Raw genomic sequence first — 11,690 nt, 5'->3', positions numbered from 1 at the left:
ATCCGGTCTCTTTGGCTGACTGCATTCCTTCATAACGTGCCCAAATTGCCGACAGTTGTAGCAACGCATTGCGCCACCACCTTGCTGCTGCCCAACTGCCATACTCACATTTAGTTTTCCCTTTGTCATACCTTCGCTACGAATTGCTCTTTCTCCGTTTTCAATATGCTTAATTTGAGATCAGCTAAGCGCTTGCGAGAAACGTACAATTGTTCCAACTGCTGCAAACGGCGCGATTCTTCTTCGTATTCATCTGATCGCATGGTCAATTTCGAACAAGCGTTGTCTTGTCGCGGCATGAATGCTTCTCGAGCCTTCTGCACATTTTCACCATATTCTTCTGGCGCCGCTTTTACTGCGTGTTGTGCACTACGGTTGTCTCTATCTATCTCGCGCTCAACCGGGACTGCAAAAATGTCTGCCTGCATAGTCTCGTCTGCGCTTGGCGCCGTATTTCCTAGCTCATGCGTGTCTTCCATGATTTTTTACTGCTGTACGTAATTGGTGTATGTTGGCATCTTGATCAAAATATACGTTTTGCCTACGCAATATGTCGCTAAGTTCACTTTTGGTTTTCGCTCTTATGTCTGCATAGTTCATCGTATTCGAATGAATGTGTGTTGGCATATCGATACTTGTCGAGGACAAGTATCGATATATCGAGTACATTGGTATTTCTTATAATACTATCGATGAGTAAATCTTAAACTAATATTCAAATCTTATAAACTAATATTCATATCTTACAAATGGCCAATTTGTATAGGGTATGGACAACAGGCAAAACGGCTAATGTAAATTGCAAGGTTCGTTCGAACCTTACCTCGCGTGAATGAACTATATACCTTGAATGGTATGAAAGGTACGTTAAGCAAGAGGGGTGGATTTTACCTTGCCTGTGTTGGCTTTTCTTAGTCGCGTTGCCTGGTGTCCATACCTCTCTTTTCTCCCATTATGTAGCAAATGTGTAGTAACCGTGTAGTTGCCATTAACGGCAACGACAATTATTCAGGTGAAAATCGCGTTCGCTGTAAAATCAGGCAACAAATAAGCTTCAAGCTCCAATTAAAAGCCTTGTGATTTGTGATATCAGTCAACGTCCCAGCAAAACCTTGTCAAGGATCTAAGAAATGGGTGATCTAATTAAATTGGGTAAATCGGATTACATATATCAAAGCTAATGTATCCAACTCGCATAATGATGCCGTCGCATTTAAGGTAAAGCTTGCCAAAGACTTAACGATCTCGGCCCTGAAGGTACGTAGCCGCTATGCATATGGAGACACATTTCCAGATGATTGAACATTTTGGTAAATATATATTCACATTCTGGTTTCTTTCTTCAGAGCAAGCTGGAAATATTGACTGGCGGGAGTGCTGGCACCATGAAAGTGGAACTGTACAAAGGCGACAAGTGCTTGGGCACCCTGGATAACAACGATGCCCAGCTGGGATACTATGCCAGTTGCGATGGTCTTCGCCTCCATGTCATCGATGCATTCGCTAGCTTCTGCTTCGACGCTCCCGTTGAGAAATTCGAGCTGAGCAAAGACCAGTACGACAAAAGGTCTGACTCAGTGCGGCATTACCTGAAACAAAATCGTCTGGGAAAGTACAACGAGGAGGAAATGCAGCAGATTAAGGAAAAGAAGCGACGACAAGCGGAAGAGGTGCAGAGGCAGGCCGAGCTATGTGTCGTTGATAAGCGATGCGAGGTAATCGAGTTGAATATAGCTTCCTGAGGAACAATATATTGACTGCACTGCTCTTTAATGCTCATCAGGTGACTGTGCAGGGTAATGACATCGCGTTACGATTAAGTACAATGGACCACTTGAAGGGAAAAGTGGTATTTTCATTGGAATACAGTATGATGAACCACTGGGAAAGAATATCGGAAGGTACCTGCTCATCATAGCACACAATTCTAGAATGCCAACTTATGTCTTTCCCATTCCAGTGTCAATGGAAAAGTATACTTTGTATGTCCTCCAAATTATGGCGGCTTCGTCTCCCCGTTATCCGTGACTGTGGGTAATTTTCCACCAGAAGACTTCAACCTTGATGAGGAACTCTGAGCATTTTTCAATCTACCTATTAAAACTCACATCGCACATACCACTTTAACAGAAAGAATCAACAAAGCTAATTTTAGTTATGCCATTTTGTATTTATTAATTAAAACATCTATGTATGTTTATCAGATAATCGTACAACATGATTATTTGTAAATTCTATAATCGGCTTTATCATTTTTCTGATTTAATGGTGTTCTCAATCATTTCACATCTGTTTCAATTAATCGTAACTCAACCACTTGTAGACAAAATAAATACCAGAAGAATACATTCTAAAATATTGTGCAATAAGGCTGCAATAAGGAGTCCAACGAAATGCATTGGCCGCTGATTGTTGACAACATATTTGAATATCTGCCAATTGTTAAAGATTTATGTATGCATATCTTCCATGTAGGGGAGCTTTCTACGTGAGGATATTAAGCATTAAGCTGCTTGCTTTATATGTATATTAATTAGTGTTGGGTAAACATTGCTCATTTTGGTGAACATGTTCACTTGTTCTTTTTTAGTAAGTCAACTCACTCATATTGCTCACTTGCTCTCTTAGATTGCTCAGTTACTCACTTGTTCAGTTGCTCAGTTGCTCACTTGCTCAGTTGCTGACTTGCTCACTCAGTTGTTCACTATTCATGCACAGATGGTTCCAAATTTCACTATACTTTCGAATTAGCGACATACTGAATATTTGAAAGAGTAAACAGCTTTGCCGGTAATACAAAAAGTGTGAAGTAAACGCAAATATGAGCAACAGCTGCCAGATCGCAAAATGCCCTTTGAGGAGCAAAATTGCGCAAAAAGTGAGTAGAGAACAAGTGAACAAAAATGAACAAGTGAACAACAAAGAACAAGTGAGCAAAAAAGAACAAGTGAACAACAAAGAACAAGTGAACAACAAAGAAGAACAGCTTGGAAGGAACATGTTCAGTTGCTCACTTAAGTGAACAACTCTTTTTTGTTAACTCACTCATGAGCAACAGAACACTATTATTTATGCTTATGTGTGTGTGTGTATGCATGTATGTATTTTCTTGCTTAATTCTAATATTTATTAATAAATTGCAATCAGCTGTCGCTTAACAACAAATATATAAAACGTTGCATGCGTTTACTCGAAGGCCTAGAAATGTTTTAGAAATGCCTCACAATCATGGTAGCTGCAACCTTTAAGTGTAACTATGTTTTGGTATCAATAGATTGATTATGAGCCTCCACATACTTGTCGAATCAACTAAGATAAATGGTCGTCTTTTTCTACGTCTCACTTGAGATCGGTTCTGCATTAATAAAACCCATTTAGTTTTCCATAACACATAAAAGTCTGATTCTGAAACATTCAACAATCGCATAGAGCCCGAGCCTCTATTCCTATCTCTTCGGGCTATGCAAGTAAAGTTGAGCTTAGTGGAAACTAGCTAACAATCGGTCGTAATTGCTTCTGAGTTTTAAATATTTCGTTTCGAATAGGTTGAGTAAACTTGTAGCCTTAACAATAATATACGTACAATTCTCGTCTGTGTTCTATGAACTGTTCAAATTGAATGAAATTAACCAAATCTTTAGTTATAAGTACCAATTTATACCAACTACCGTATTCGAGCACGTCTTAACATTTACAATAGATGCCGTTGGGCATTTTTCATGCTGTAGAAGAAGAACTTATGTTTTTCGAACTGCAATCCAAGCATTGATACCTGATGCTGCCCTAAAGTTTGTCAATCAACGTTGTTTAAATTATTTCTTAAAAATGAAACAACCCGAACTTGGATATCAGTGTATGTATATTGTGTTCTTTGATCGTTTTCTTGCCAAGCAATTAATTTTACTGGATATCGACACATAAATGCAGTTTATAGAGCGTTGATTTCTTCTTGTTAATATTTATTATTATTCTTTTATTGAATTGTGTGATCTGTCATGATTATATTTACTTTAATTTTGTCGATTCGAGCCTATCGTCCGCAGGCCTTCTCTAGGTTTTTATCAATTACTGTATTCTATGTAAATATGTCCGTATCTATGTGGATTCTAATGCATTTTCAAAGTAGATATATATATATCAGAGCAGAGCTCATCTGCTCGATTCGATACTTTAGACCAATGTAGACCTGTGTGGACCTTTAGTACGCATTGACCCAAATATTTAGCAAACATACATACAATAGATACGTACAGACTACATACCCCCCCCACAATTAAAGTAATTTCGCATGCTACGACCCGGTTCTATTATATTTAGAGAGTTGTGGTGCGTAGCATTGCCACATGCGATTTGGTGTTTGGTTTTTCCTCTTCCTTGGCCACTGGATGCTGTCCATGTTCGGGTGGGACCTGTGGCTCCTTTGATATTGTGCTTGTCCTAGACGCATCCTTTTTGTCTGTACCGCCGTGCCTGAAGGCTGTTAGTTTGCGCACAATGAGGCTGCCCGTGTGTTTGAGGTTCCTTTTTATTCGATTGCTTCCGCCCCTGCCGCTGCCACTGCTGTCATCACCTCTGTCCTTTTGGCCAATGACATCATCTTCATGCCTTCCACTATCCACCGATGTGGTCGTTGGACCTTTGGTTGTCTCTTTAATATATTCACTCGTTTTATTTTCTACGCTCTCGCCTTCCTCTTCCAAAATGGCGTTTATTGTATTTAATTCACCGCAGAGGGGCATGATAATTGAATCGCTGCGCTGCGCATCAGTACCCATCGAGTCCTGATCACGCACTATGCCGAGGCGAACTGCCTGCATGTCATCGCCTGACTCCAAATTCTCCTTGGAGCTAAAGGGCGAGTACATTTGAAAAGCCGAATGCAAGGATCCAGATTTTTTGGAGTCCTCGTTTCCCGCGCTAGACAGCCTGCTCTTTTTGCGCCGCTGAGAGCCATGCTGACTGGTCAGGGATCGGCACATAAGCGAGAGATCTGACATCTTGCTGCTACCGTCATTGCTGGCCGTGTGACGGTAGTCCGTGGAGATAGTGTCGGCCTCAATATCGCGGGCTGCGGCGGCGATCCCCTCATGGTTATTTTGGTTAAGTCACAGACGTAGATCAAAAGCAATGCGAGACGCAATGTTCTTGAAACCGATGCTGGTACCTGGGGAAACACGGGGAGAAGAAGGTGTTGAAAGTGCTCTATTTTGTTTCGAGAAAATCACTCCAAACTTACCAGAGATCCGCTTAAAGCGCACCCCATTCAAGGAGAGGCGCGGTAGCTTGCACACCTCAATCTCCCACTGCACCAGGGAGTCAGTGTTGGGATCGCCATGCACGCACCAAAGAACAAACCTAATAAAAAGTTTAAAAAATAGAATTCATTTATGGAATGATCCTACTAATCAATGTCCGGCTACTCACCTCTCTCGCTGCTCATAGTCACAGTTGTTCTGATCCAGTACTTCGCGTATCTTTTGCATTATCTGATCGGGCATCAGGGGCGATGTTGTCTTCATGGACCATGTAAAGCGCAAAACACGAGGTTTCGCTGGCTCTTCCGTGGTTGATTGACTGAAATTATATAACCGGTTTAGAATAGCCAAAAGTCTCGCGAACCACAATAAAGAATGACGTTTTTATTATATTTTCTGAGACAAGAATTAAGCGTATATGACCTTTCAAATGGCGAGTTTTTTAACTGACCTTTGGATCTGAGCTATTTAGTTAATTCCAACTGATTTTAGGAAGAGGAAAGTTCTAAAAATAAGCAGCTAGAAGGCTGCATTCAAGAGAATGCCAAAAGAAAGCTTTCCTAATCACTATTTTCCGTCATCAAATCGTGGCAAATGCTCGGATCAGCAGTTTCTGTTGTCAGTGTGTCGGAGATGGCCAATTAGGTCACTACTAGCCCGCTCCATTCGAGAAATGAGAAATTTAACCAAGAGTTCTCCCTATGATATTATTTTTGGTTACTGAAAGCATTCCTTACGGACAGCCGGACAAGTTCCCGTTTATGTCCCACCCTAATTACGCAAACTCTCCTAGGGTTTAGGGCGGGAGGAGCTTGAGATGCCTTCTGTGGAAAGATGGGAGGGGTTTTTCAGCAAATGCAAAGGCGGGAATTAAATAAAATTGAAAGGCGTGTAGAGGTTTCTTTGCTCACAAATGTTTCACATCATTTATTATGGATTTATTAAATTATCAATTGTTTTAATTATGCGTTATTTCTTTGAAACTTAATGTTTAAAGATAACTACTGGTCGAACCACTGAAGGTGTCCGACGATAACACGATCTATAGATAATCATCTGTACAAATAAAATGGTCGCATGCACTAGTGGTAATACATTGTTATTCCTTGAATTTAAGCTTATTTGTTTAATTTCTGCCGTTTTATTTTTAGTGGCTTTAGTGGCTACGTGGTATGCTTAAATTGCTGCACCTCTGCTCTGGGGCCCTGCACACAGAGTTGCTCGGCTCTGGCGCAGTTGTGTGGAGGGGGGGGGGGGGGGGGGGGGGGGGGGGGGGGGGGGGGGGGGGGGGGGGGGGGGGTGCTTTATGAATTGCAAGTTCATTAGTTGGTTGGCTGGCTGGCTGGGCTGGCTGTCTGGCTGTCTGGCTGTCTGAAGTCTGATTGTATGATCCACGGATACAATTTAGTGCAAGCTCAAATCGGAATACAAATACAGTCCATACATACGTACAATACAAACATACATACATACAACTACAGGTATCGCTAAATAAAAGTTAAGATCATACAGTAGTTACACAATTAGCAACTTCTTTTGGTGTTGTGTTTGATTTTACTTTTAGTTCAGCTTAGATCGGTTTAGATTTGGGTTTCAGTTTCAGTTTAGTTGAGTTCAGTTAAGGCTAGCATTCAGTGTACTATACTACTGGAACTCTGCACGTTTTCTCTCACTTCGGTCACATCCGCGAGTCCGTTATATCCGTAATATATATATATTTTATTTATGTGTAGTTTAGGTAGTACCCGTAGGTGTAATATTTAGTAGTTGGTGTGATCCATAATCGTAGGTGTAATATTTAGTAGTTGGTGTGATCCATAATCGTGACCGTGACAGACAGCAACTGTAGTCAGGATTCTCTCTGATTATTATTGCATTATTACGAGTGCTCGCGTTTAGCTTGTGTTCCTTATTGCAATTTCGTTTAATTTCATTTCATTCATTTGTTGTGTTCTTCCATGCGCTGGTCGCTCCACGCATCGTTTTGCGAACAATGAAAACAAAGGGTTCGTAATTTGTGTTTGTTGTTGCTTTACTTTAAATATATATATGTATATGTACGTTTAATTTATATAAATGTATATGTATAATTAGTTAATAATTGCAATAAAACATAGTCGCATTTGTGAAATTTGCAACACAATTAATGCAACGGAACTCAACGTTGTCGGTGTTCATTTGAGGGGCGGCTGGCTCAAAGCTGAACTGGGTTCGGAGTCGGAATCGGAATTTAAATCGAAAGCAGTAATCGTAATCGATATTCTGTATCGGTATCGGTATTCGTATCGGATCAGTATCGAAACGACGCGAAGCAAAAGAACCCGATCCGATCCGATCTGATCCAATCTGAATCGACCTTATCTCTGTACTCTGTCTGTTCATATCATATCATATCATATCATATCTCTCTGTAACTCTCCGTCACGCGCGTTTACTCTAGGGGAATCGTTTGTCTCAGTTTCAGTTTTAGAACTATTAACAAGAAGTAGTTAATGCTTGTTTTGTTAATTACTGGTTTGGCCTAAAATTAAAGAAAAAATTTTAAACAAATTATTCACGGTGGAAAAAATATTTTTAATGGGTAAAACAAATACCAGAAATGAAACCAAAGAAGACAGATAAGAATAAAACGGAATAATGGTAAAAGTTTTGTTTGTTTGTTGTTTTGTTTTTTATGTTTCTTCATATTAGAAAAAGAAAAGTAAACGCAATATCTCTTCAGCTGATAAGTTCATTGTACATTTCACATTGTCTTTTTCTTTCTAATCAACAGCATTATCGTATTCGTAATCGTAATCGTAATCGTAATTAAACTGATCATGTATTTAACAAATGAAGGAAAAGAGACGAGTACAGTACAAAGGAGCCTTCCTAGCGGTGTGACGTGGGATATACATGGTTGGAAAAACTACAAAATATCTATATGCATATATGTAGATCGTATATGCATATGTATATTGAAAGAATAAATTCAACTAAGAATAAACAAATTATAGATGTGACGGAGATTTCGAGAGCGTAGAGAGGAAGCGACAGACGACAGGAGTGGCCATTTCGGCTCTTGTCATTCAGAGATTTGGATTCAGTTCCGTATACACGTATTAGACGTATTGCACCTATTGCACGTAGTGTAAGGAAGCGATCCTGGGCTGGGGTACATATCTCAATCTACTCCAGGGTCGAAATTACAGCAATATTTATAATTTGCCGGGACTCCGTATTTCGGACCGACGATGGGGGACGGGGCCGCAGTCCCGCGGACGGGAGCGATCGTAGCGTGGGACGGGGCAGTTGGTTTCACCGAGAACACTCCGGTTATCGCCGAATAGCGCCTTTAGGGCCTTACCCCACCCCACCCCACCGAACTCAGAATCAATACGGAGGTCTTTACTATGCGATAAAACCGACAGGTGTCGCCGAAAGTACCTAGGCTATCGCCGGACAGTACTTACGGGACCCCGCCGGCCTGAGAGTTACTACGAAGCGGAAAGGGGGACTATGCTATGCGGGAATACCGACAAGTATCGCCGAGAGTACCTAGGCTATCGCAGGACGGTACTTACGGGACCCTGTCGGCCTAAGAATTACTACGACGCGGAAAGGGGACTTTGCTATGCGGAAATACCGGCAAGTATCGCCGAGAGTACCTAGGCTATCGCCGGACGGTACTCACGGGACCCTGTCGGCCTAAGAATTACTACGACGCGGAAAAGGGAACTGTACTGTCGGCCTAAGAATTACTACGAGGGTCAGGGATATCGACGAGCATCACCGAGAGTGCCTAGGCAATCGCCGGATAGCACTTACGGGACACTGTCGAACTAAGAATTACTACGGGGGTCAGGGATATGGACAGGCATCGCCGAGAGTGCTTAGGCAATCGCCGGATAGCACTCACGGGACACTATCGGGCTAAACATTACTGCGAAAGTCTTTATCATACAGGGCAGGTATCGCCGAGAGGGTTTAGGCAATCGCCGGACAGCCCCTTCGGGACCCAGGGAACTACGGGGATCAGGCGAGACACCAACAGGTGTCACCGGGGGCGCTTAGACGATCGTCGGATAGCGGCCTCGGGACCCTGCGGGGTCACAAACTACGGGATGGGATCATGCGGAGGGAACGCCGACAGGTATCACCGGGAACGCCTAGGCAATCGCCGGACAGCGGCCTCAGGATCCGGTCGGGCTACGAACTACTGGATGGAATCACACAGACTCGGGCAAGAGGCGGGAGGAAAGGCAGAGAAGATGAAGCCCCGGGCCTCCAGGTTCCCTAGTGTATAGATTGTTGGAGGTCGTGCTATGTTTCTGTTATATTCGTTACATTTCACTTTATTCTTTCTTGGTTCCCTACCTATCGCACCGCTCAGCAGCCCGTACACACGTCTAGAGACTAGCTTAACCCTGAACTCCCACGCTTGTACTCGTCGAAAGCCTCCTCTTCCCCGTGGGTGCAGCGTAGATGCAGGATCTCCTCTCCGTAAGTGTAGTATCGATGCAGGGTCTTCTCCCCGTAAGCGCAGCGTCGATGCCGGATCTTCCCCGTGTCACTGATAGCGTTGGCGTGGATCCGGGCCGCCACGTGTCTTACTTTTCGTACGCCACTCGAATTTTATCCGCAAACACGTCCGACTCCTACGACTGCTTCCAAACGACTTTCTTTTCCTTCCACGTTTTCCCAGCTCAGAGCCGGCGTCCGCTGGCTCTCCGATCCAGCGTCAGCGTCATCCTCCGCGGCGGCAGAGGGCCGGCGCCGTCGTTCGGCGTCTACGCTGCGCCGGTGACTTTCGTCTCTCTGTCTCGCTGCTGGCGCGTCGTTACTTCGCTTTAGTTTTCCGCGTCTCTCTTCTGCCGTTGCTGCTGTGGGCTTACTGTTCCAGCGCTTCGTTGCTGCGTCGACGCTGGCGGCTTATCTTTTCGGCGCTTCTCGTCTTCGGCCGTCGCTGAATTGAGACTGTTGGCTACCGTTTCGGCTCTTGGTGTATTTCTCTCTCTCTTTGGCTTCCGCTGCGTTGTTGTTGTCGGGTTTTGTTTCTTGGTGTACTCCTCCCCGTTTTGGTGTCGGTGCCGTTAGGTTTCGGTTCTTGGTGTATTCCTCGCCGTTGCTGTGTCGGTGCCGTTGGATTTCGATTCTTGGTGTATCCCTCTCCCTCTTTGGCTGCTGCTGCGTCGTTGTCGTTGGGTTTCTGCTCTCTCGGTGTATTCACGCCGTTGCTGCGTCGATGCCGTTGGTTTTCGGTCCTCGGTGTATTCCTCTCTCGTTTTGGCTGCTGCTGCGTCGTTGTTGTTGGGTTTTGGTTCTGAAAAGCCAGTGGCGTCCGCCGCGATCGCGACTCAACGACTCCCTCATCGGGACGTTGTGGGGGTAGTCCGGCGTGGGCGGCTACGAGGGGAGGCGGGACGTCATCTGACCCTGACGGGTTGGCTGGTGCCCACTGCTGGTTCGCCTGGGGCGCGAAGCTCAGGCTCATGAGGGACCCGGAATCGGACCCTCCGTCGTCGCGTTGGGGTCCTACTTCCCCCCCTGTATCGCTTGCGTGGGACACGTCGGAGTAGTGTGGTCCAGCACCGTCCCCGGATTCGTCCTCGTGGTGTGCTGCTGGAGGGGTGGCTGCCCGACCTTGACCGGCCAGGTTCCACTCGGCCCAAAGGGGCGAGTCCCATTCGTTCCCGCGAGCCAGTGGGTGTCTGTTCCCTTCGTCCTGCAGCGTGGACGCCAGGCTATGAGCGTCGCGTATTATTGTCTCGTGCTCGTCGGTGTCCGTTGTCGTCGATAGCCCCATAACTCCCGAACCAACGGCGATTCATGGCGGCGACGTCGCGATTAGGCGCCGAGCGGACACCTGCGGTTGCGAAACGGCCATCGGGCTCTACTTCCTCTTCGGCGTCGGTCCCCGGGTCCTGGGTTTGTCGGTCGATCCACCCTTGGATGGCTGCCGCACGCTGGCCCCATGGCATCCTGTCCGGTTGTCGAAGTGTCGCCTCTCCGACCCGCCTCAGCTGGGCTTGACGGGAGGCGGATGGCCCATTGGGGTCGACGATCCAGCCGCGAGCCCGGTTTGTTGTTGGTTCGTCGGCAGATGCCGGGACTTCAGGCAGCTGGTCTCCGCTAGGGTGTCCCGTCGTATCACCATTTGCCCCTAGGGGCCGAGCTTGCCTTCCGCCTCTTAGACGCTTCATGTCTTCAGTCGATTCTAGGGAGAAAATGCTTGTCGGTTAGAACCTGCCTGTCTTAACTAGAAGTATTAATACCCTCCCCCTATCCTGCTTGAGTGGTGCGAGTACGAAGATGTTTACATTGGGTGTAGTACTTATCTAATCCCATAAGGGGATGTATACGTAGCTTACGGTTTCGTGGGTCGCGTCCCTTACGGGGCGAGGACGTTACGGTAGCGTGCTACCGCAAGTGGCCCTTGCGAAGTCGGCAGGTCAT

The 11,690-nt window shown here is 45.2% G+C and overlaps 1 protein-coding gene and 1 pseudogene across 17 annotated transcripts in view; one reads left to right on the top strand and one right to left on the bottom strand.

Moving 5' to 3' along the window:
* The first annotated feature begins 991 nt into the window (after positions 1-991).
* Positions 992-2,237, top strand: LOC117189399 (annotated as a pseudogene).
* A 566-nt stretch (positions 2,238-2,803) lies between these two features.
* LOC108158650 (MAP/microtubule affinity-regulating kinase 3) overlaps positions 2,804-11,690 on the bottom strand; it is an 83,952-nt gene continuing 75,065 nt past the window's right edge. For 16 of the 17 annotated variants that reach the window (XM_033394531.1, XM_033394533.1, XM_033394532.1 and 13 more), the window contains 3 exons: positions 5,425-5,574; positions 5,237-5,355; positions 2,804-5,164 (listed from right to left, as the gene is read on the bottom strand). In XM_033394531.1, the coding sequence (XP_033250422.1) occupies positions 5,106-5,164; positions 5,237-5,355; positions 5,425-5,574 (328 nt within the window). In that variant the 3' untranslated portion in view covers positions 2,804-5,105. Of the gene's footprint in view, positions 5,165-5,236; positions 5,356-5,424; positions 5,575-7,294; positions 7,777-11,690 lie in introns of those variants that run through there. The other variant, XM_033394530.1, reaches the window with a different exon arrangement.

Source organism: Drosophila miranda (genome assembly GCF_003369915.1).
Source record: "Drosophila miranda strain MSH22 chromosome Y unlocalized genomic scaffold, D.miranda_PacBio2.1 Contig_Y1_pilon, whole genome shotgun sequence".
Lineage (NCBI taxonomy): Eukaryota > Metazoa > Arthropoda > Insecta > Diptera > Drosophilidae > Drosophila > Drosophila miranda.
The sequence above is the reverse complement of the archived record's forward strand: the minus strand, read 5'-3'. Positions and strand labels throughout refer to the sequence as shown.